At 39.6% G+C, this 25,851-nt stretch overlaps 1 protein-coding gene across 2 annotated transcripts in view; it reads left to right on the top strand.

Annotated features, from left to right (window-relative positions):
- The window catches only part of LOC116319535 (vesicle-fusing ATPase), a 55,339-nt gene extending 30,953 nt beyond the window's left edge, over nucleotides 1–24,386 (top strand). Inside the window, exons 2-21 of one of the 2 annotated variants that reach the window (XM_039610780.1) lie at nucleotides 1,798–1,883; nucleotides 3,702–3,801; nucleotides 3,889–3,928; nucleotides 5,015–5,181; nucleotides 5,270–5,380; nucleotides 9,420–9,495; nucleotides 9,825–9,980; nucleotides 10,569–10,768; nucleotides 10,852–11,017; nucleotides 11,288–11,362; nucleotides 13,069–13,256; nucleotides 17,097–17,192; nucleotides 17,312–17,468; nucleotides 17,575–17,708; nucleotides 17,846–17,992; nucleotides 19,411–19,545; nucleotides 19,902–20,015; nucleotides 20,492–20,547; nucleotides 20,897–20,954; nucleotides 23,175–24,386. In XM_039610780.1, the coding sequence (XP_039466714.1) occupies nucleotides 1,798–1,883; nucleotides 3,702–3,801; nucleotides 3,889–3,928; nucleotides 5,015–5,181; nucleotides 5,270–5,380; nucleotides 9,420–9,495; nucleotides 9,825–9,980; nucleotides 10,569–10,768; nucleotides 10,852–11,017; nucleotides 11,288–11,362; nucleotides 13,069–13,256; nucleotides 17,097–17,192; nucleotides 17,312–17,468; nucleotides 17,575–17,708; nucleotides 17,846–17,992; nucleotides 19,411–19,545; nucleotides 19,902–20,015; nucleotides 20,492–20,547; nucleotides 20,897–20,927 (2,235 nt within the window). In that variant the 3' untranslated portion in view covers nucleotides 20,928–20,954; nucleotides 23,175–24,386. The remainder of the gene's footprint in view (nucleotides 1–1,797; nucleotides 1,884–3,701; nucleotides 3,802–3,888; nucleotides 3,929–5,014; nucleotides 5,182–5,269; nucleotides 5,381–9,419; nucleotides 9,496–9,824; nucleotides 9,981–10,568; nucleotides 10,769–10,851; nucleotides 11,018–11,287; nucleotides 11,363–13,068; nucleotides 13,257–17,096; nucleotides 17,193–17,311; nucleotides 17,469–17,574; nucleotides 17,709–17,845; nucleotides 17,993–19,410; nucleotides 19,546–19,901; nucleotides 20,016–20,491; nucleotides 20,548–20,896; nucleotides 20,955–23,174) is intronic. The other variant, XM_039610781.1, reaches the window with a different exon arrangement.
- The last annotated feature ends 1,465 nt before the right edge of the window (nucleotides 24,387–25,851 follow it).

Here is a 25,851-nt window from a genome sequence, read left to right as displayed (position 1 = left end):
GACATGGACTGAATGTAAAGCAGTGGGAGACCCTTAGAAGATGATGAGACAACGTGATGATGAGTTTCAAATGGCTGACATAAATATTGCGATGAAAAATGAGACAAAAAGAAAAGTGCGTGCTCATTTGTTGGTTGCAAATCCAAATTTCTCATTCTACCACATCCTGAAGGTGTTCTACAGAATACGGGGATTACATAACTGCAGAAGCTCGAATTCACTGTTTGAGTGAGAACTAGTTTGAGATGATTGGAGCTTTGTGGGAAGGTGTGTTGTCCAGCTGGAAGCATCCATCAGAAAATGGGTACACTCTAGTCAGAAAGGAATTGACATGGTCAGCAACAACACTTAGCTAGGCTGTGACATTTAAATGATGTCTGTGGTGAAATGTGAGAAGTCAGATGCATTGCAACTTAAGAAAACACCAGCAATCTCTTATTGTACACTTTAACTGTTTGTTGAACATCCTTCACTCATTAACTAACTGTACCGGCTCATATAAGAGCAAGCCAACAGATAGCAGGATCTGCGCTTCCTCAAGAAGTGGAGTCTGCTCTGTCTGTCCTCAGTATTACATTTACAGTCCAGTGATTCGTTGAGGTGAATGCTCATGTATCTGTAGCTCTCCATTAATGCTACGTCTTCTCCCAGAATGGAAATGTGTTCACTTTGTCCTAAAATTTATCACCATTTCCTTTGTCTCTGCCACATTTTGGAGGAGGTACCACCCCACTGCACAGTGTGGTCCAACAGTTCCCTATACTCTGTCTCCTCCTCACTCCTGTCAGCCAAGAAGAGGGAAATAAAGCTGCAGTTTATACAGGCTCACAACTGGGCAATAGAAAATGATCTGATGAGTCTCGATTTCTGCTGTTATGTTCAGATGGGGAATTCAGAAATCGGTGTAAACGTGTGATTACAAGGATCCAGCCGTCCTGGTTTGCACCAACAGTTCAGGCTGTAATGATGTGGGGGCTTTGGGCCCCTGAGGACCAAATAAGCATCAGTTAAACACTACGGTCTACCCGAGTATTGTTGCTGACCATGTCCACACCTTTATGAAAACAGTGGACCCATCATCTGATGGCTGCTTCCAGCAGGATGATGTCTCACGTCAAAAAGCTCAAATCATCTGAGAATGTTGTTTTTGAACATGACAATGAATCTGTGCCATGAAGAATTAAGGTAGTTCTGAAGGCAAAGGGGCTGTCCAACCTGCTATTAAGCTGGTGTCTCAGCAGCTGGATAGTGTAGTGGTAAGACTACACACCGTTTGGAGTGATAGTTACAAGTCGCAAGTTCAATTCCCGCCCGGTATCCAGTAAGGGTCCTGGCTGGATCCCCCATGCTAAAAAAAAAAAAAACAAGCCCTGCGTGGCTGCGTTTGCAGCTTGGACACAAGCATTTCACTGCATGTTGTACTCTGTATGATTGTGTACGTGACAAATAAAGGTTGTTTGTTTGGGTATCTCAGGTTGGACCACTTTGTTTCTAACAGGTGGAATGCATCTACTTGAGCTATCATGTCAATAATGTTACAACTGAATAGAAAAATATCATGGCAGTGTCCTATATTTCAAAAGTTCAGTTTATAATACATTATGTTTATTTTTCTTCCTTACATGACATTTCACAGGCTCAGAGTGCCTGCTGGGAGCAAAGTCTTATAACAATCACATGTTAAAAGAATATAAAAAAGTGTACTGGAATAAAATATGTGTGGTCATGCCCAGTATCTCTCAAACATTTGTGTTTCTTTGCGTCTCTGTCCCTCCTCTGCTGTCTTTCTCTCTGCAGACCATGCAAGCGGCACGATGCCCGACAGACGAGCTGTCGCTGACTAACTGTGCCGTGGTGAGTGAGAAGGATCTGCAGTCAGGACAGTGAGTACTTCCTATTACCTAATCATCGTTGCATTTATCAATCTGAGCACACACCTGGGCATCTCTCCAATCAGTTATCCAAATACCCACCTGACCACCCACCTTATCACCCATTATTCATCCTGGAGACAACAGTCAGTGATCTGATGGAGTGACTTGCAGTGGATGATTATCATTTCACTTTATTATGTAACAATGATAAGTAAAGCTGCAGGAATCTGATGAAAATCTGCACTCAGGTCAAACTGAAGATTCTGTTGTCTGCCATGGGGCAAGAGGTGGGCCACATCCTGTACAGGTCTCCACTTTACGGCTATCTCTGAGCTTCTGAGGTTATCATAGGTGTGAATCCTAACCCTAACCCTAATCTACACATCTAATACACAGTTCATTGTGTTGCTTTTAAAAAGGGTCAAATCTGATGTGATCCTCAATCCATCCATCCATCCATCCGCTTCCCCTTATCCTTTTTCAGGGTCGCTGGGGGGGCTGGAGCCTATCCCAGTTGTCTTAGGGTAAGAGGCAGGCTACACCCTGGACATGTCGCCAGTCTGTCACAGGGCTTCATAAGTAAAACAATGAAGAATCTGTAGTACATGAAAGACTCTTCCCATTTGTTGGTTGTGTCTGGTGAACCAATAACGCTGCTCTAGCAAGAGATACCTACAAAGTGTGAACACATGGAGGGTAAAGGCCTAGAGCGCTGGAGCTGGTGATGCTCCCTGATTTATGGCCCCCATTCCAAGTTCTTCTCTGTCAGTTATTGTTGACCACTTAATGAAACTAGGGGAGGTTTTCTTTGTATTTTGGAGTTTGTAATTACTGCCAGTGAAATCCACAACAGTGGGAATGTCGAGTGTCAAATACAACAGATACAGCTGCATTGTTTCGTGCGTAATTTTGTCTCTCATTGTCACATTCACCTCAGTCTTGTTGGGTGGCATTGTGACATTCTTCACAGTCCTCTCCTAAGGATCTCTTTATATTCATTTTTTGTTTGTGTTTGCATTGTTTTGTACTTAACACACAGTTTTGTATCAGTGGGGAATCTAATTAGTTTTTGCATTTCTTGATAAGCATTTCGAGCCTTCGCCTGTCATGTGATTCTTGCTGCATTTGGCATTTTAAAGTGAGAGTAAGCAGATCAGTTCAGGACAAACAGCAGAAGCAATAAATTAAAAATAAAATCACAAACCACATACAAATAAGCTGAATCATAGTATGCTTTTTGACATATACAATAATTGCATATTTCAGCATCTGCAACCTTTATTTATTTACAATAGACTAAGAGGGCAGATTGCTCTTAGCGATAGACGGTATAAAGGGATGCAATATGTCAGCCAGTAGTCACTGTAATAGAGGCTTGCTTGTATAAGTGAGCACCAAGGGCACAGGAGAGGGTTGACTGAAGGTGAGCAGGCTGAGGTTTGAAGGAGTGCGGTTATCCCTGTAGTGGAGACAATGATCTTGTAGAGAACTGCTGCCACAGCCACTGCTTAAATATCTCGTCATGATGAAGGAGAATGACAAACAGGAGTGCGTGAGCAAGCACGGGAAATACAGCTCCGCCCACAGTTCTACCTGCTGCGAGAGAAAGAGAAACTCCAACCTGCCCAAAGTCGTAGCAGCACTGTTTAATGTCTGACTGTTAACAAGTTCATGTGAGGTGGCAGAGCTGGGATCCTCCATGCTTGGAGGCTCCATTCTTTTGCTATCTCAAAAAATAAAAATAACCTTAAACACACCTTCAGCTTCAACTTGAGTAATAAATACAAACATGTAAGATAAAAATTGTAATCCAATCTCTCTCCACAGACATGTGAGTGTGAAGACCACACCCAACCACAAGTATGTGTTTACAGTCAAGACCCATCACACTGTGGCTGCAGGAAGCATCGCCTTCAGCCTGCCACAGGTACACACATGCAAAACCTGACAGACTTGTTAAGTACGTGTTAGCCACATGCTCAGGCTTTTCTTCTTTGTTTTTTCTCTCCTGTAGAGGAAATGGGCCGGTCTCTCCATAGGCCAGGAGGTGGAAGGTATGAAATGCACTTATTTGGCTGCTGATTTTCAAAACCACTGTAGTTACTGTTGTCAAGCTTTCAGCTGCTGCACATAGATGCACTCATAAATTGGGACAGTTTACTTTCTGTGATAAATACTGACTTTTCAATGCCACAGAGACAGGCAGCTAATCATTAGTGTAAAACTATAATGAAGAAAAGAATGGACTCAGTTATATTCAAATATAATATGTTAGGCACTAAGATTACATACATGATTGCATTTTCAAATGAACTAAGTTGGTTTTGCAGACTTTTCTCAGGTAATGTAAGTAATCTCAGGCACATCCAATAAAGTGCAGGACAGGGTGATGTCTGCACTGCAATTCAGGCAAAAGACAGAAAAAAAATCCACTGCAAAATAATTGACAGTATTATGCATGCTATACCTTAAGCTGCCTGTGATGTTACACATCCTTTAAAAGCTCCTGGAGCTCCCAGAGCTAATAATGCTAATGTAATAGCAGTTGTCCTATTAGATTGTTATAGATATTCTTGCATTTATTATCATTATTATTATTATGTAATTCTAGAAATCACTGAGGCATTTATATAGTAGCATTAGCCTATTAGCTTGTTAAAGATCACTGCAGCTAAACAGTTAAGAACTGTGGCACAAAAAATAAATGAAAAACTTTCATTAGCTTCTTATGCTTTTTTCCCATATTTCAGAATTATAAGACAAATACATTTTAAAATCTTTGCTTTAATTTCTTGTGCAGGCCACTTTGGCTTTAATGCCTAAGCATGTAGCTTAATTGCTACAGTCAGCTAAAATTGGACAGTTTCCCTTTAGGATGGGGCTTTGCAAACTATTAATAATGTCAAATACTGCAAATTATTCCTCTTTTTTAAAAAAAAATCTATTAGAATCTATACTGTAATGGTTTATTATTAGTTGTTCATTTATATCCTCATGTGTTACATACATGTGATGTGTTACCAGTGACAGCTTTTACTTCTAGAGTCATTATATTCTGGGGTTTGTTTTAAAAATCCAATGCAGATTTTGACCCATTAACCTAAATATGATGGTAATTGTAGCCTTGTTTGTCCAATCAGTGTCCAACTACAATTTTGACAAGTCCAAGCAGTGCATTGGCGCCATGACAATCGAAATCGACTTCCTGCAAAAGAAGAGTACTGACTCTTCTCCCTACGACTCGGACAAGATGGCCACCGAGTTCATCCAGCAGTTCAACAACCAGGCTTTTTCTGTCACCCAGCAGGTTTTTATTCCCAGACCTCAAAGTGTCAGACTGACACATATCGATATTTACTTTTGATGTACCATCATCCTGCTTTTCTGTCTTTCAGCTAGTATTTAGTTTTTGTGACAAGCTGTTTGGCTTGGTGGTAAAGGATATTGAGGCCATGGATGCCAGCATCCTCAAAGGAGAACCAGCATCTGGAAAGAAACAGCAAAAGGTACTGAGTCACAATAACAAGATCAGCCAAATTATCCCAGGGAAAGTAAAGTAAATCAGGGTTTTGATGTAGAGGCTCTGAGTTATACAGCTTGGAAATCGCTTATTGGTAAAAACAGGAACTGAGTGGTAACAGCCTGGTTATTACTGGAAGTGCCTGCAGTTAGGGCTCGCTTGGTGGGGATGGGAGTCTCGTTGTGAGTCAGTCCTGGCACCTGCGGGACTTTGTTGTTTGTACTGGACTAACGCATTACGCTTTCATAATTAAACTCCAGGGAGGAAGCTTGAAATTGATTTGCATTTGAGAAATGAAGCCCTACTCATAATATTACCTCCTCTACAAAGGAGGTTATGTTTTGGGGATGATGATTTTTTTTTGCATCCTTTTACCCTAATAAACTGTGCACAAATATATTTATGTGATTAGAGGATCACCAGGGGGTCCTTTGTCCCTCCTTGGGGGGATACTCCCACTGGGTTTAAATCTGGGACTCTCGGCCATTTGACCTTAGAACTGAAGAAGCTTCTCGGATGAGAGGTAAAACGTCTTCAAGCAACTTAAAGAAGTCCAGACGCTTTTCTTTGCAAACTCCTTTGACTACGATGACCTGGATGACTGAGAACCTTCACAGACGTGCACAAATATAGTTAGACAAATAGAATAGACGATTTGAATTGTGCAGAGACTGAAAGCATGAAGAAGTGCAAAGTTTGTTGTTTTAATCAGCTGTGCTGTTTAGAAATTATGCAAAGAAATCCCTTCTAACTTTATTTCCAAGAAAGATGTGGGACTTCATCTCGTCAAACTGTAGTCAAACCCTGCAGCGACAGCATTGGATAAGGTGTCAAAATGAATTGTTGAGTTTCCTTTGTAAACACATTAGAGAGAAATGTTACACCTCAAAGCTGTATTTCACATATAAAGAGTGTTGATTCACTGTGTTCACTGAGGCCATCACAATCTTCATGGTCTTGTATTACTACTGCAAAAAAAAGTCAAAGGTTGAATAACTGCCACAAGCTGCCAGGCTTACACCAAACCTTTCTGAAAAAGCTATTCTAAAAGCTCAGAAGTAACAACTTCAGCTGGAAACTGTAACAGCAGGACTGGCTATTTAGGGATATAAAGATTTGCATGATATTCCAAACCCTGCATGAAATGAAACAGGATCTCACTGAGAGAAAACAAAGTGCTAAACAAAGCTTTAAAGTTAAAGTATTTCTGCAGAACAGCAGTTTCTGGGAAATGTATCAAAAGTTCATGGAGGATGTACAATGTGCATTTTTTAATTCAACAAGCCTATTGGCTTATTGAATTAAATGTAGTGCATTTCTTTTTTTTTTAGTTTTCTAGACTTTTTGGGTGGAAAATGTCTTAAACTACAAGTGACATTCACCTGTTCACACTCGTGACACACTGAGGCAATATTGGGTCGACTTTCTTCCCCAACAACACTCTGACCTACTGCACCTACTACCCCAAAGCTGCACCTACTGCCCCAAGATAGTGACTGAAGTATATTCCAAAGCCATACAACTCACCCAGATTCTTCTCAGATTCTTGTGGCGATCACAAGTGTGTGTTAGAAAAGTAGAAGATGCTTTTATACATCTCTGGTGTCATATCCTCCCCTGTTTACAGTGTGCAGACCTTTTCCCTGCGATGTGCACAAGACAATGTGGATGAAAAGAATAGAAACGCATTAAATCATTTTTAACTGGACATCTTCTTAAATAAGTAGTGGATGAAATTTGCACCTATTAACTCTGTGTGGTAACAATCATTTCAAGTCAAACACCTGGCTCAGTAAAAGCAGAACCTTTCTCCTTCCAGTACCTAAAGAGACGATAATAAAGAAGAACAAGTATCTGGACTTTAATGGGGATGCCAGACCTGTTGAAAGATCTCCAGCCATACAATGTTATACTGAAACAGACCTGTTTCAATTTAAATTGAATTTAAGAGACAAAACACTCACCAGGCACTCACCAGCGCTCATTTTTTGATGTGAGCTCCATTTGTTTTTCAATGTCATGCCCATCAAAGCTAATCCTGCAAAAGCTTACTTGAATGAGGCTTGGATGGGACACAAAGATCCTTGAAGAGTTAAGCAATTAATAAACTCAAACCTGCGATCATTCCCAGATTGGAACTTACCGCTGCCATAGTAGCTGTACTCATAGACCAGGTGATTTAGGAAGAAAATGAGCTTCCACTGTTGTTATTTGGAAATACAAAAAAAAAGAAAATAAAATGCGACAAGGTAATTTGACCTTTGTCATCAACAGGGTTTTTGTAATGTGATGTTTTTAGATGTCATAAGACTCTGAGTGAATATACATGACATTTATTTATATAATACCAAATCATAACAGCAGTTATGTCAAGGTGTTTTTTGTACCGTAAGGTAAGGACCCTACAGTAATACAAAGCAACCCCAACAATCAGATGACCTCCTTTGAGCAAGCATTTGGAGACAGTGGGAAGGAAAATCTCCCTTTTAACAGGAAGAAGCCTTCAGTAGAACCAGGCTCAGAGAGGAGCAGCCATATGTCATGACTGTTTGGGAATAAAGGGAGGGAGGCAAAGCAAAACATGCATGAATCCAGCTGATTCTATATCATGTCTCCATGTCTTTGAGATAAAGTGTAGCTACTAGGGCTGGAGAGTCAAAGCTAAAGATTTGACTCTGAGAGGAAACAATTTGATATGAAGATATGTTGTAATAAATGTTACCACAATGACTCCAAAAGAATGCACCAGTGCAACCAAGAAGTTGCTGATGACACAAGACAGCTGCTGTATGGATTCTACCTTTAGCACATTTACTACATGTGTTTTTGGAGGTACATCTTTTTAAAAAAGTTGTTTTGATAGTGCCCAAAGGTGAAAGTCAAAAGAGATGTAATCACTGGGGCAGGTTGGTGGGAAACCTGTACAACAACCACAGAATTCCTAGCAAGTTCAAAAATGAAACTTAGTAAAGTTCCCTATGATCTGAACTGTTAACGTTGTCCTATGTTACTGATAGACTATGGTCGCTAAGCTAAGCCTGTTAGCTAACGCTTGCTTTGGTATACACTAAGCAGGGACATGAATTTACCTTATGATTAGACCTTTATCAAGCATGTAACTCAACATAACAAAGAATAGGGACTTTTTTTCTTTGACTTTGGCTTCCTGTTTGGATTCGTGTGAAGCGTAATCCACTTATTGTCTGTATTATCTCTTTTATGTGCTGTAATTGCTGTATTTATCTGTCTGTATCTGTGCTTTTATGCTCTTATGTTGTATCCACCGGATATCACAGAATACTGACATTCAGGAGATCTCTCCCAGCTAATGTTTTAATGGGAGGACAGGCAGGGATATATTATCAGAAAATGTAGAAGATAAATGGAAGAAGAGTGATCTCTGGGTAATGGATGGCAAATTGTGTCAATAATCACCACAGATTTGAAAAGTAAATAAATACAACACATTAAGATTTTATCCTGGCAGATGTCCTCATACCTATCTAAATACAGCTGTTTAAACTTCTGAGGTCTGCATTGTGATCAGTAACAGCCCCAGTCCTAACGTCCAACTGTAACCCTAAAACTCAGGAGTTTTAAAAAAGAGTTTAAATAACATGTTCTGATAGCATAGGGTTAGCATCACTGATGACAACTTAGACCTCAGACATTTAAGCCACATGCTTTATAGGCAAAATTGTTTAAAAACAGTGGACATTAACCCTACCCCAACTCTAGATGAGTCACCAATGACCTGATGGATTTAAAAGTTAAGCTAACGGGTAGGGTTGGGGTTACATTCACATTTATATCTTTCTCAGTTCTCACCTACTTGGCATACCCCAGTGAAAAACATATTATAGAAGAACTAAATGGCTAAAATGTAGTGGCAGAAAGGCAACATCTTCTAGTTTGTGAAACTATGATTATTTAGCATGTGACTAAAATACAAGCTAATCCTTATGCTACCTATAATGTCCCAATTTCACATAAGAAGTATTGACTCTAACTCTCATCTCTGACAGATCGACATCGGTCTGATGGTGGGCAACAGCCAGGTGATTTTTGAGAAGGCTGAGAATTCATCCCTCACACTAGTCGGTACGTTCTGTCTTGTAGTCTGCTCATAGCAAGCATGAAGAAAAAGCTTTTTTTTATTAGCATTATTTTAGAACTGTTCTAAAGAGTTTCAAGAGATTCAAGAGATTAGTGCTGTCTAAAAACACAGGCAAATTCAAGCTGCACTAACAATTCATGTTGGTATAATTACAAATGCTCCACAAGATGGCAGCAAGAACACATTCTCAGAAAAAAGCATTTTCTATGCAGCACCTCTGCCCAGCAAGTAAAAGTCCAAGAAAAGCTTAAATGCTTTTTTCCTCACTGACTTTTCCTTATATCTGAGATTCATCCTCTTTATGTTTTAACAGGCAAGGCAAAGACCAAGGAGGCACGACAGACAATCATCAACCCAGACTGGAACTTTGAGAAGATGGGAATTGGTGGTCTGGACAAGGAATTCTCAGACATTTTCCGCAGAGCCTTTGCCTCCCGAGTCTTTCCCCCTGACATTGTGGAGCAGATGGGTGAGAAACCATTCTCTCATTTGTACTAAGCTAGAGTGATTGTCTTCCTTGGAGTATTTCTTGTGTCTTACCCTCTGTTCCCCATTCCTTAACAGGCTGATGGTGAGAAAATGTATCTGTTTCTATTGTTTCTGCAAGACCTAACAAATACAACATAAGCAGCTTGTGACTTGTTATGGATCAAACATTGCTGGGAAAACCGCAGCATGTTGTATGCACTGTGTGTATTCCCCATGCTAATAAAAAGTAATATATACTGCAATAACACAGTGAAAGAACAAAGCCACAGTACCTGTACCATACCCTTTTTTTATTCATGATACACACTGAAAATAAGCATTTATATTGATTTTACAGCTCATTTTATGAATTTAGTCTTCCTCCTTGTGGCACTGAACACATTAGACAATTTCGTAGCATGTCTGGCATCATCTGACATCTTCAGTGTCGTTCCCCTTGTCTTTCCTGCCCCATCTCTTTCTTTTTTTACGTCTCCCCTTTCTTCTTTCTGATTCTTCTTAATTCCTTCTTCCTCTCTGTCTTTGTCCCTTTAACATTCATCATGCCTCCACACTTTCCTTCTTCCAGGCTGCAAGCACGTGAAGGGCATCTTGCTGTTTGGACCACCAGGATGTGGTAAAACGCTGATGGCCAGACAAATTGGCAAGATGCTCAACGCCCGCGAGCCAAAGGTCGTCAACGGCCCAGAGATCCTGAACAAGTACGTGGGAGAATCTGAGGCTAACATCCGCAAACTGTTTGCCGAGGCTGAGGAGGAACAGAAGAGGGTAAGTAATACTTGGTGTTTTTTTCTGTACTTGTATTAAGCTAAAAATAAATACACAGCTTACAAAGTTATTCTGACTTTCAGCTGGGCGCTAACAGCGGCCTTCACATCATTATCTTTGATGAGTTGGACGCCATCTGCAAGCAGAGAGGAACAGGCGCCAGCAGCACAGGCGTGCACGACACTGTTGTCAACCAGCTTCTGTCCAAGATTGACGGCGTGGAGCAGCTTAACAACATCTTGGTCATTGGTAAGTAGTATCAGAGGAAATGACTGAACCCATTGTTTGTCATCACTAGCTTTAAAATATATGTAATGGTTGGAGAGCAGGAGTCCCTTATGTTTGAACACATAAGAGGCCTATATGAGTCAACAACAATCATTTTTTTTATTTCCATGAAAGCTGGGAAAACCATTTTATCCATATTAAACAATAAATTTAGTTAATGCAGTGTAGCATCTTTAACAGCATGAATACTTCTGGGTTCACAGTTATCATGCCTTCGCTCCTTCTCTCCAGGTATGACCAACAGGCCTGACTTGATCGATGACGCCCTGATGAGACCCGGCAGGTTTGAGGTGAAAATGGAAATCGGTGAGATTGCATTTTCTCTCTAAAGACTTGATCCTCATTTGGGTACAAGTCTCAGGCACACGTGGAATACAATGTGATGCAGTGTGCTCATTTGAATGGCTTGCTATAAGGTGGGGCACCATTAATCCAAACCATTAAAATGTCAGCTAAATCCAAATAGCATCATTTCCACAGCAGAACCATGGTGATATTTTTCTGGCATATAAACTGGATTACACGTGGATTATTTCAGAGTTTGTAGTTTGTGGCTGCAGTAGTGGTATTACTGTAAACCCGGGCTTATCCAATCATTTAGGTAAATGGAAAATAAGGCAACCCACTTTAAGCTTCTGAATGACACAAACACATTTTATTATACTTGGCCTATAAGACGTCACAGTGCAAAGTACATATTGTGGCAGGAAAATCAGTGTTTCCTGGATGATGAGTCTGAGAGGTCACAATTGGAAAAAATGTTTCTTTTTTTCTTTTTTTTCTTCTTCTTTAAATAAATCTACTGTCCTGGCTTTCTCCTGATGGTATGTAGAGGCATGGGACATTAACATAATCTTTTTTTCCATTTAATTGAATAACATTTTGAAAATCCAACCGCAGCTCCTCTTCCCAAAAACAGCGTCTTTGTTACTCTGAACAATCCGCATCCACAGAACGCAGTGTGCACTATGCCAAATGGATCAACTTTATCCAGAAAAAGTAGTCCCTGTTTCTCCGGTCTATAGCTCATGGTCCTGATCCTACTAGACAAGCCACCCCTCTTTATAAATCTAGTTAGCATCAGAAATACTACAGTTAGCAGCAGGTCCTTCGGTGAACTCAGCTTTGAGGCTATCAAATACAGTACACGCTGTAAGATGTATTTTGTCTTTGGCCAGGTGTTTCCACAGATTAGATGTGTTGCCATGGTCAGCTTTCGTATTTTGCACTACACACTGGGTTTTGAAAAGTGTAAGCTTGCCCTGGAGTGATGTTACATGGTCTTCCTTTCTTTCTTCCTTTAACTCACATGTACTCTGCTGCTAAAATGTTTTTCTTTTTTTTTATTGAGCAATTGCAAAATACAAACTCTCTGCTGCTAAAATCTGATACCAATGGATTTAGTGTGAATTGGTACTCGGTAGTACCCATACGGTGCCATTCAGTCAGCACTGTAAAAAGTATGACGTTTGGGGCATAAGCATAAGCATTTCTGTTAACTAGCTAATGTTAGCACATTAAGCAAGCTAGTGCCCAGAGACAGTAGCTACTGTCACCCAATGGTTTTTGATGACCCTTTCTCAAGCCTCGAAATGAGTATTGTTACTGTTGTCATCTTGGATGTAACAAGAGTATGACCAAGACTTACAAAACCGACTTAATCTTTTATTCAGTATGAGTGACTAAGACCGTGAACTCAGTAGGAAGGTCTTTAGAGAGTTAAGAAAGAAGGTCATTCTCCCAAAGACTTGCAGTTCTTGTAACCTCAGACATTGCTCCCTGGTGGCAATAAATAATGCACATTTAAGGGATTTGAATGTTGGCTTACGTTTTAATACCCAGAAGCTATATCCATCTTACTGTCTATGGCTAGTGCTAGTTGGAAGCTCACGGACAGTGGTTTTACCTTGTTTTTTGTTTATCAGTATACATCATTTTTTACTATATATATTCCTATTTTTGAATGTTTTTTGAATACAAGCCTCTATACTAACCCTCATTCTAATCTCTAGGTCTTCCTGATGAAAAGGGCCGCGTCCAGATCCTAAACATCCACACAAACAAGATGCGAAGCTTCAACATTCTCGCTTCTGACGTCGACGTCAAGGAACTGGCAGCAGAAACTAAGAACTACAGCGGTGCAGAGCTGGAGGGTCTGGTCAGGGCAGCGCAGTCAACCGCCATGAACCGACACATCAAGGTCACTAGGCACTTCCTAATACACAAAGCATACATACAGTGGGATGCAAAAGTTTGGGCAACCTTGTTAATAGTCATTATTTTCTTGTATAAATCGTTGGTTGTTACAATAAAAAATGTCAGTTAAATATATCATATAGGAATAGAATAGAATAGAATAGAATTCAACTTTATTGTCATTGCACATGTCACAGGTACAGGGCAACAAAATGCAGTTTGCATCCATCCAGAAGTGCTTTAGTGATATAGATATATTACAATATATATTAGCAATAATATAGATATGTAAGTATATTACAGAAATGGGTCTATTTGGTATGTTATAATGTACACGGTATGAAGTATGTTATGAATATGCTATAACTATAAGTATGTACAGGCTGTAGTGAGTACAAGCTATGTAAAGGCTATGAACAGGATATAAATATGAAATAAAAAAAACTATACAGAAATATGAGATATACAGTTATACAGAAATGTGAACTATGCAAGTTATAAACAGTTGTAGGATTAAAAATTATCGTATGTACAGAATGATTATTTACACAGAACTATACAGTAGTGCAGTTAAGATAAGTGAGATATGTGGATAATTTCTACAGAGGCTGTATAAAGTGCTAGTGGTTGTGAGTGGTGGTTCAGTCCATGTTATTATTGTGTGTTTGAGGGTACGGTTGTCCATTGTGTGTGTGGGTGTAGGTGGTTGTGGGTGTGTGTATGTTCAGTCCATGAGTTTAACGTGGGTCAGATGTCAGGAGGCAGAGTTCAGGAGTCTGACAGCTGTGGGGAAGAAGCTGTTCCGGTACCTGGTGGTCTTAGTCCGGAGGCTCCTGTAGCGCCTCCCAGAGGGCAGGAGGGTGAAGAGTCTATGTGCTGGGTGACTGGGGTCTCTGATGATTTTCCCAGCCCTTTTCAGGCACCGCTTCCTGTAGATGTCCTTTATGGCAGGAAGTGGTGCTCCGGCGATGCGCTGGGCAGTTTTCACGACCCTCTGCAACGCCTTCCGGTCCGAGGCAGAGCAGTTCCCGTACCAGACTGTTATACAGTTGGTCAGGATGCTCTCGATGGTGCAGCGATAGAAGTTCACCAGGATGTCTGAGGACAGGTGGTTCTTCCTCAGAGTCCTCAAGAAGAAGAGGCACTGGTGAGCCTTCTTGACCAGCTTGGAGCAGTTGGTCGTCCAGATGAGATCCTCAGAGATGTGGACACCCAGGAACTTGAAGCTGCTCACACGCTCCACAGCCGTCCCCTTAATGTAGATGGGTGGATGTGGGTCAGCATTCCTCCTGTAGTCCACGATGAGCTCCTTGGTCTTCTCAGTGTTAAGCAGCAGGTTGTTTCTGTTGCACCACTCAGCCAGACGATCCACCTCCTCCTTGTAGGAGACACACACAGTGATATTTGAGAAGTGAAATGAAGTTTATTGGATTTACAGAAAGTGTGCAATAATTGTTTAAACAAAATCAGGCAGGTGCATACATTTGGGCACCACAAAAAAAGAAATGAAATCAATATTTAGTAGATCCGCCTTTTGCAGAAATTACAGCCTCTAAATGCTTCCTGTAGGTTCCAATGAGAGTCTGGATTGTGGCTGAAGGTATTTTGGACCATTTCTCTTCACAAAACATCTCTAGTTCATTCAGGTTTGATGGCTTCCGAGCATGGACAGCTCTCTTTAACTCACACCACAGATTTTCAATAATATTCAGGTCTGGGGACTGAGATGGCCGTTCCAGAACGTTGTACTTGTTCCTCTGCATGAATGCCTTAGTGGATTTTGAGCAGTGTTTTGGGTCGTTGTCTTGTTGAAAGATCCAGCCCCGGCGCAGCTTCAGCTTTGTCACTGATTCCTGGACACTGATCTCCAGAATCTGCTGATACTGAGTGGAATCCATGTGTCCCTCAACTTTGACAAGATTCCCAGTCCCTGCACTGGCCACACAGCCCCACAGCATGATGGAACCACCACCATATTTTACTGTAGGTAGCAGGTGTTTTTCTTGGAATGCTGTGTTCTTTTTCCTCCATGCATAACGCCCCTTGTTATGACCAAATAACTCAATGTTAGTTTCATCAGTCCACAGCACCTTATTCCAGAATGAAGCTGGCTTGTCCAAATGTGCTTTAGCAAACCTCAAGCAGCTCTGTTTGTGCTGTGGGCGGAGAAAAGGCTTCCTCTGCATCACTCTCACATACAGCATCTCCTTGTGTAAAGTGCGCCGAATGGTTGAACGATGCACAGTGACTCCATCTGCTGCAAGATGATGTTGTAGGTCTTTGGTGCTGGTCTGTGGGTTGACTCTGACTGTTCTCACCATTCGTCGCTTCTGTCTATCTGAGATTTTTTCTTAGTCTGCCACTTCGAGCCTTAACTTGAACTGAGCCTGTGGTCTTCCATTTTCTCAATACGTTCCTAACTGTGGAAACAGACGGCTTAAATCTCTCAGACAGCTTTCTGTATCCTTCCCCTAAACCATGATGGTGAACAATCTTTGTCTTCAGGTCATTTGAGAGTTGATTTGAGACCCCCATGTTGCTACTCTTCAGAGAAAATTAAAAGAGGAGGGAAACTTACAATTGACCCCCTTAAATACTCTTTCTCATTATTGGATTCACCTGTGTATGTAGGTCAGGGGTCACTGAGCTTACCAAGCCAATTTGAGTTCCAATAATTAGTTCTAAAGGTTTTGGAATCAATAAAATGACAACAGTGCCCAAATTTATGCACCTGCCTGATTTTGTTTAAACAATTATTGCACACTTTCTGTAAATCCAATAAACTTCATTTCACTTCTCAAATATCACTGTGTGTGTCTCCTATATGATATATTTAACTGACATTTTTTATTGTAACAACCAACGATTTATACAGGAAAATAATGACTATTAACAAGGTTGCCCAAACTTTTGCATCCCACTGTAGCGCTGTGTCAGTGTAGTGACGAAGCAGAAACACCATAGTTTTTGTCTAAAACACAGATCAGATATCAGATTTAAATACCAATGACTGTAAAAATCATGGACAACATAGCATCTCCCCAAAACTGAAGCAAAGATGTCTCTATAGCCCCCTGGTGCCTGGCAGCAGTATAGGTCATAAACCCCGCCTCCTCCAAGTTAATGGATGGCACAAATATGCTTTCTGCCAATTTAGGTAGTTATGATCATGGAGATCAACTTTCTCATCAGTTCATTTTAATTACTGATTTGCTGCTGCGCGTCTCTGTTCAAGAAATGCAGTTTACTGCAAACCACAGCAACTGACACACTTTAGGGCAGGGGTGTTGAACTCCAGGCCTCGAGGGCCGGTGTCCTGCAGGTTTTAGATCTCACCCTGGGTCAACATACCTGAATCAAATGGTTAGTTCATTACCAGACCTCTGGAGAACTTCAAGACATGTTGAGGAGGTCATTTAGCCATTTAAATCAGCTGTGTTGGATCAAGGACACAACTAAAACCTCCAGGACACCGACCCTCAAGGCCTGGAGTTCGACATCCCTGCTTTAGGGCATCAATGCATTGTTTATATCACCCAACGCATATATATTACTGTCTCTAAGGGAGAGCCCAGACACACTTCATTGGAGGTTAATTTCAGTGACCTCATTCTTTCGTCTACTACCCACAGCTCAAGGCCATAGATGAGGGTAGGAGCATAGACCAACCAGTAAATCAACAGCTGTACTGTAGCTCCTCTGCTTTCTTTAGTTGATTTTATGGTAATCTGAAACTTACTGACTTTTGTTTTTGGTAGATATTTCAGATTAGTGATGAAAGGGGATTGAGTTGATATTGCCCCATTAATTTGTCATAATTTAAATGTGATGATTTCATCTCCAGGCTACCTCTACAGTTGAGGTGGACATGGAAAGGGCAGAGAAGCTGCAGGTCACCAGAGATGACTTCATGGGATCCCTCAACAATGACATCAAACCAGTATGTCTCTGCTGTTTTCAGAGATGATGTCATGATCTTATGTTATGAATACAGTTTAATCCAGTGATATGAAAACGGCTAAACGATGTTCCTAATACCTCTTCTTTAAATGTTCTAAGGCATTTGGTACCAACCAGGAAGACTACTCCAGCTATATCATGAATGGCATCATCAAATGGGGCGACCCAGTCACTCATGTTCTGGATGATGGAGAGCTGCTGGTACAGCAGACCAAGAACAGTGATCGCACACCACTTGTTGCTGTTTTACTGGAGGGTAAGAAGTCAGAAACACATCCAGCTAGTACCCCTGTGAGGAGTATTAATAGAAAAATGTCCATCCATTAGCAGGAAACTGTACCTTCCCCTTTACATTCAAACAGGCCCACCCCACAGTGGAAAGACAGCCCTGGCAGCTAAGATTGCAGAGGACTCACAGTTTCCCTTCATTAAGATTTGCTCTCCAGACAAGATGATTGGACACTCAGAGATCTCCAAGTGCCAGGCAATCAAAAAGGTAAATGCAGCAGTGTCTTTTTGACTTTACGCCAGTTCATTAAATAATCAGATGTTTACATTTAAAATTGTAGGTTTTATTGTCATTTCTCATGCATTAATACCTTTCTGTCTTCACTCTTCCTGTCTTTGTTTCAGGTCTTTGATGATGCTTATAAGTCTCAGCTGAGCTGTGTTGTGGTGGATGACATTGAGCGTCTGCTGGACTATGTGCCCATCGGTCCGCGTTTCTCAAATCTGGTCCTTCAGGCTCTGCTGGTGCTACTCAAGAAAGCTCCACCCAAGGTCAGAGTTCATCTAAAGCTGTATACACACTTTAATGTTGTGAACAAATATATGATGTATATGTATGTCTATATGTTTTAGCTCTGTGATTAGCTACCATATCCTTCTGTGGATAACTTAAAACTCCCTGAGATTTCAACAAGCCTATTTTTTTCAGCAGCTTTAGTGTAAGGAGATGCAAGCCAAAACCCACCAGAAAAACCCCCAAACTATTTCACTAAGGCACCAAATGTGTATTATTACTATTATTAGTTTGAAAAAAATAGAACAAACAAAACTGCTCTTACTTGTGATTCTTTTCCACTTGTTCTAGCAAATAAATAAGCTGTGAATCAAATGTCGCAATATTTATTCATTGCAATACTACAATATCGAGATCTCTAGTTTTATAAAAAATGGAGTGACATTATCTCTATTGTCTATAGTCTTTGTCTTTGTAGGAAAAACTAGTTTTGACTGTGGCACCAACATGTATGTTTCCCCATACATAGTTCTGGTCTTTCTATGATATTCTGGTGATAATAAGAAAAATATAACGCAAATCCAATGTCAGCGATTCGCTAAAATTAGTTACTTTTGTGCATACAGGTAAAGGAGTTCTTCTGTATCTTCAGCTAGCTAGCTAATTTCCTTAGTTTAGCATAAATACTCAAAAACAGGCAGTAAAATTGAGTCCGTCTCTGTCCAGTAGGTAGGTTACACCACCTTATGCCACTTATCCTTCTAAAGTTCGTTTGCCAGTTAGTAAGAGTAGTACTGGCATGTGGATTTGATTAGTTTTCAAAAGAAGTGCTAGCTAATTTCCCCCATTATTAGGCTTTGCTAAGCTAAGCTAGGTTACAGCTTAGCAAAGAACAGATAAATATACATCCCAAATGTTTAACTAATGCGTGTTATAATGAGGTGTTACCCATGAATTCCATGTTTTGGATTTTTTATTTTTTACTTAGTTACTTTTCCTGTTCCTTAACATAAAATACTAACAGTCCCAGTTTATTTTTTTTAATGTAGTAAGAAGCTTTTTATCATTTTTACAAGATACCTTCAACATTATTATGACTTTAGTTTATACAGGTTAAACCTAAACGAGCCATAGCTTTCTGTCATATATTTTCAGTCCTGTTGTCTGACTGCTGTAGGTTACAAAGTGTCTGTAGGCAATGATGGACATAACACTGTTTGTTTTACCAGAATATGTTGTTTTTCTGAAAGGTTTTGTGACATGAGGTATGGTAGTAAATTTACTTACTTTTTAATAACCAGAAAAACCTCCTGTAAAAATAAAATCCACACTGGGCTTGTAAGACCTTTAATGAAGAAATTAATCATTCATCAGCAGAGAAAATCACTGGATAATTTGCTGTAATTTGTGGTGTAATCAGCAATATACAGAAATGAGTCATTTAAACCTCCTGCAGGGCCGGAAGCTGCTCATCATCGGCACCACCAGCAGGAAGGACGTCCTACAGGAGATGGAGATGTTAGATGCTTTTAGCACCACCATCCACATCCCCAACATCTCTACTGGGGACCAGCTAATCGATGCCTTAGAGGTAAGATGGCCCCATCTTTTCAGACACACAAATGGCCACAACATGCAGTACAGACAACAGAAAAAATCACGCTTATTTTAGAATAGGCATGCATGCACGTTTGAATGCTTAAAGATAAAAATAATCACAATTGTGCACTTAAGCTAGCACTCAGAGATGAAGGTGCTGAATTATGCATAACCACCCCATTCCCAAGAGCATAAATGCGTGCATATACAAAAACATGTAATCTTGTGAAAAAATGATTTAACTGAAAATAAAAGGCTAGCTGCTAAAGCTGAATTAAAAGCATGTTTTTCCACAGCTTATACCAGAGGCTTTAAGTGCTGCTTGAATCGGCTTTGTTGTCTTTGCAGCTACTGGGAAGCTTCACAGACAAAGAGCGGGCCAGCATCGCACATCAACTCAAAGGAAAGCGGGTCTGGATCGGCATTAAGAAACTCCTCGTGCTCATCGAGATGTCAATGCAGGTACAGAAGCAAGGCGACAGATGTAAAAAGTGTTGTGTGTGAACTGTAGTGTGACAGACAAGATGACTGATGGTTTAAAGTTTGCTTGGTGATAGGCAGTAATTTGGGAACTAGCAATAGAAACTCTAACCGGTCCATTTACTAGACCTTGAGGAGGCCTTGTGTACCCATCTAAATTACTTTGTCCGCTATATTTTCCAAATGATGACATTGCTGGAGACAATCTGTGGCCCAAAACTACTATAACTGTTCAGTATTTATCAGGTTATTACAAATACAAGCAAGGGTTAGCTAGAATTGACTAGCACAGTGACAAGAGCCTTAGCAAGAGTTCTAGGGATGTAATGGAGCATCCTAGTGTCACTGCCTAATGTCATTAGGAAATATCTGGTGTGACTGTATGACTCAGTGTGAACTTTTTCCTTCTATTTCTACCACTCTTCAGTTTCTCTCTGTCTTTATTTTGTTGTCTCTAGATGGATCCAGATTACAGAGTGACCAAATTCTTGTCTCTGCTTAGAGACGAGGGGGCGTGAGTACAACTGCTCTGCAATAATTTCATTAACTTTCATCAGCTTAAGCCTTCTTATTTTTATCATTATCTTTATCATTATCATTATCTGCTTTCATTTCATATGTTTACCCCTTTTTTAAACAGGAGTATCAGGATGTTGGTAGCATCACTGAAAGAGTACACTTAACACATCTCATTTACAATACCCTAGAACACAATTGTTTTAAAAAGGTTCAATCTTGTATTCCCAGATATAGCAGATATAGTAGATGCTTCTATTGTGCCAATAGCACAAAAAAAGGCTAACAATCAGCGACTTGGTTTTCAACACTTACTAACACTAATGGCTTTATTTTGCAATCACCAGGTTGAATGAAGGTGACCAAATCCGAATATAAGCTGTTGGTCGCTCTCGCTATGTCCTGGTAAGGTGAACAACAAAGAGATGAGGCTAGAATGTGAAGCTGTAGCTTGCTAGTAAGATATTAGCATTTATACTAATGAAATGAAGCATTTGACAGCTTCTTAACTTGAATATTGCTTTTTGTCAGGCATCAGTTTGATAATTACATAGAAATGGTAAATGCTAACACACCTTTAGCCAGATATTACAACATTCACATTAGCATTTATAGTTTATTTTTAGCTGAAATTGGCTATACTGTTTATTGTAAAATCAAAAAAGCATATAGACATAACATATAGAAAGATATAGAAGAGAGCTCCCAGTGATTATTATTTGTAATGAATTAAAGGTTATAATTTTTAAAAGAAAGGATTTATTGTTAATGAAGTAGTTTAACTAAAAATGTCCCAGATTTTTCTTTCATTATATCATCAGCATGTTATTTTTATTATCCACATATATAAACATTATCTCATCAGCCTAACATGACATTCTAAATGTCATGCACGAAGTTTTACTCACCCTTTATTTTATTTCACCACCCCATGGTGCCTTAGTTCATGCTTATTAATCTTTGATTCATCAGAGTTTAAGATTATTAGCATGTTTTAGTTTTTATATTTTGAACTTAACTGTTAGTTGTGATTTGAGAGCAGAGCAGGCCTGTTTAGGTTCACATTAAGTTTAGACTGGGTTGTTTGACATAAATGAATTAATGTAACGTTTTCATCGCTAATGAACAAAGCTAACATTAGCTTACTGATACGGTCTGTTACGAAGAGAAAGACCGGATTTGGTAAAAGATTTGGCAGTTAATCTATTCCCAAGTAAAACATGTGATTATTGTATAGTGAAGCTTGTTATGCTACAGCTTGTTAGTATAGCTGGATGGTGCTAACGTTTCCTTGCAGATAATATACTAATCAGGTCATGCTACATTATATGCATCTGAGTTACATGTTTTCAGCCTTCTACAGTATAACCTATCATTTTAGATTTTCTGAAAAGTATATATAACTTCAGTGAGTAACACAAATTTAACACAAACAGGGATCAATATTTGATTAAAAACAGTTTTTTGCCAATCCACCAGTTCCACATTGTACCCCTGATCCCAACTATAACCCCAACCCTGTCTCTTATCCTATGAGTCATGTTATTCTTTATAAATCTACTTTTGTTTATTAGTAAAATGGAAAAAAAGAAATCTAAAAAAAATATTTTTGAGAAAAACAAATGTCTGTTTTGCCTTTTTCCACAATATAGGCTTAGGATATGGCTACCGTTAGGGTTAGCCCCTTTTGATGACCTAAATCTCAGAGGGTTACATTAGTAGTTTTGGCAAACTTTAAAGTAGTTAAGGCACAAATTTGGGGGTAAATTTACTGTACAAATGCATTAGGACTGTCACTTGTGGAAAACAGACTAGGTGGAGTGACCAGAGAGGATCAAGCCTCTTTGTCCTGCTTCTTTTTATGGCTATCTGAGGTTTAAGGTCTCATTGGTGATGACCTTAACTCTAGCTCCAAACCCTAATCCTGTGTTCTACAGAAAACCACAAGGTACCTTGTTTTGTTCCTTGATGGCAAAGACTTGTTCTGAAAGCACAGGGTTAAAATTGGGGTCAGGGTCATCACTGACAATGACTTAGACCTCAGTGAATTAAGGACTGGATTTGACAGCCACTTACAGTTACAATTACTTATTTGGTGTTTCTGAGGACTGAGGCTGAGCCAATCTACTCAGCAGCACACACACACATGATCAAAAGGGCAATAGTCTAAAAAGGTTGATAAATGTGGAGGGAACTGGTCATAAAAGTGACGCTAATGGCTTAAACCTCCATTGTTTTTAATGGAAAGCGGGGATGCCTCTTCTGCTCGCAAAAAGACATCAGCTTGTATAAAAGTCACTTAGTCTATGACCTCAGTAAACACTGTCCTCTTGGGTTTATCATCTCAGCTTATCGAATACATTATGATGTTTATTTTGTAAGTTACAGTCTTTACAAGGAAGCTGAGAAAGAAGATAAAGCAGCGTACGCTGCCGCCATCTTTCACTGACAGTTTGTTGTTTAGTACCCTGTTCAAGCCTGTTCATTTATCTTTTACCAAACAAAGACTCCAGTGTTATGGTGGGGGTTGCTATAACGGTTCAGTCTAAAATGGGAAGTGTGTTGACGGATGCAAACCAACCTGTAAGACAGCTTGCCTTCTTTTCCCATTCTTCCCTTTTGTAGTGATCGGAGCTTCTATGAGTAGAGCGAACGAGAGGAGCAAACCAAACACATGACAATAGACACGCCACCCAGAAATAAGGAAGAAGAGCAGGAAAAGAAGAGATCTTCCTCCAATCCATCGATGCATTTATCTATGTAACTACACACCTGGTCCAAGAGAGGAACAAACGGGTTCCTCTTTAACTCGGCATGTTTCTGTAGGCAATACCACAGAATCACTTCCCTCCTACTCGGCATTCTCATCATCAAGTACACATATTGACATATCAGAGTAAAACACTGGAAGTCGTACTGTTAAAAATCTGTTATCTGTAAAAAACTAAAACCTGAAAAAAACAATAGATCATTGTAAAAAAAAAAGTACTGTTATGTGAATTGTGTGTATAAAAAGAAAAAAAAGAAGAGTTAAGAATTTAAGTCATCTGTGTTTTTAAGCTATAGTCTTTGTTGTATTTGTTGCATATCTCGTCTGGCTGCAGGTAATTATTGTTATTATGATGTGTATCCTCACAAGCAGTATCAATGGAGCACATGCAGAAATGCCGAAGCCTTTCGAATATCAAGATGTGATCACAAAGAGGCTTTTAGTGAATATTTAATAGCAGTTTAAAAAAGAAGCTGTTCCATGTGTAAATGTAATCCCTTTAAATATAAAGTATGTTTATGTTCTGTAAATAGTATACATAGACATAACGAAGTATATCATGAACTTAAGTCTAAACTGTATCAGTATCACTCTTCTTCCCTGTTGCTCTGGAGATGTTGACTTTAGCAGATTAGTGTAATAGTGAAAGTAAATGTTGGATTGATGGCCGGCCTGTCTGTGTTGTGTACAGTACAGTTCAGTTTAGCTCTTATAGTTCTGGCATCATCAGTGTTAAAACAAAAGTCTATAAATATATCCTGCACTCTGAACATCCAAACCTTTAGTACGTCTCTTGGTGGTCCTTTGTGGGAAGTCGTGCGCGTGTGTGCGTGGAGTGTGGAGTGTCGAATGGGATTGTGCGTGTGCGTTTCAGTCTGTGCATGTGAAGTGTAGACAGCTGCTGGTTATTTTGCTACGTTTGTTTTCTCATGTCATGTTTTCAGTGCTTCAAAGTAGAAAGTTCTTGTTTTGTTTGACCATTGGCATCGTGACTGTGTGTGCGTGTGTGAGTGTAAGTGTCAACATGCAGATATTGCAATAAAAAAAGAGCACATATGCACAGGAAATGGTGTCATTTCTTTTCTATGTGCTGTCCAGAAGAAAAGGCTCTGAGATCCTATAGATGCATTTTGAATTAAAAAAGTGAATATTACATGAAAATCACTATAAAATGTTTATATTTTTATTGAAATTACTACGTATGAGATAGCGCTACCCTTCTGTCACCTTATTACGCAAGTATAATTGGACACTAAATATTTCGTGGTTTAGAATATTCTGGCTTCGATGTCAACGATAGGATTAGCAGAAATTTATGGAAGCCCGTTTCCGCCACTAAAAAAGAAAAAAAGTATCCATAACTCGAAATTTCAACTTATTGGCTCAAAATTTTGAAAAAAAGTAACTAGAAATTTTGACTTAGTGACTTGAAATTTTGAGAAAAGTAACTTGAAATTTCGAGTTAGCTCTGCCAGTCAGTAATCTACGTGAATGACATCATTTTCTTGTTACCCGGAAGAGTGTGGCGCAGAGGAATGCACACTCAAAACCGGAGCGCAATAAACTGGCGCTTTCGAGAGTACGTTCGCTGATAGTAACGCCATGTGATTCAGCTAATAACACAAGGATTTCATCATCATTCTGAAGCCACACTGAAAATACTCAGCAATTTGTCCATTAATAACTGGCTGTAATACTGGCAGCTTAGCTGTAGCATTTGTAGCCAAGGGCTTCAGCTTCCAGGTAACAGGAAATGATCTTATTCACGTAGATTACTGATTGGCAGCGCTAACTTGAAATTTCAAGTTACTTTTCTCGAAATTTCAAGTTAATAATTCGAAACTTCGAGTTATGGATACTTTTTTTTTTTAGTGGCGGAAACGGGCTTCCATTAACATTACTGATTAGTTACTAACTCATTCATTCTTGGCTTCCTGTAAAGACAAATCATGTTATGAAAGTATGCTAATATCTGTAAAACAAACAAAAGAAACATCTTTGCAACAAGTGCAATTGATTTAGCCCAGCACTATAAAATTTAGGAACTGTTAGACATTTGTCAAGTCAAAGTCCTGTGTAGAGTGTCAAAAAACAAGCAAAACCTTAGCTAAATCAATTGCAAGTGAACACATACTTAATATAATAGAATTTGGAATATGAAATAAACTAAAATGTGCAAGCTGAGTAAGAGAGAGTCCTCAGTTACACTGTCACAGACTGCGTCTTTCAATCTTGTCATACATGTGGAAACAGACTGTATATAAAAGATGGACAAAGCAACTATTGCATTATGCATTAGTTTCTCCAGGACTTCACACCTTAGTGCTAGCATGCTTTTGTTTGTTTGTTATTTAAGCCAGAACCACTTTTACTTCACCGGGTGAAATGCTAGGTTATCAGCTAACAGTAGCTTGCTCAGCTAGCATCTATAAACTTTACAGATGCAGAAACAAAGACACGTGGTGAGTGCAACAGACTGATGGATATACTTTGCTGTGGTCTGTTGGGGGAGCAGCATCAGAGCTGGTAACA

This window comes from Oreochromis aureus, linkage group 4 (genome assembly GCF_013358895.1).
Source record: "Oreochromis aureus strain Israel breed Guangdong linkage group 4, ZZ_aureus, whole genome shotgun sequence".
NCBI lineage: Eukaryota > Metazoa > Chordata > Actinopteri > Cichliformes > Cichlidae > Oreochromis > Oreochromis aureus.
Note: the sequence above shows the minus strand (reverse complement) of the source record. Positions and strands in the feature narration are given on the sequence as shown.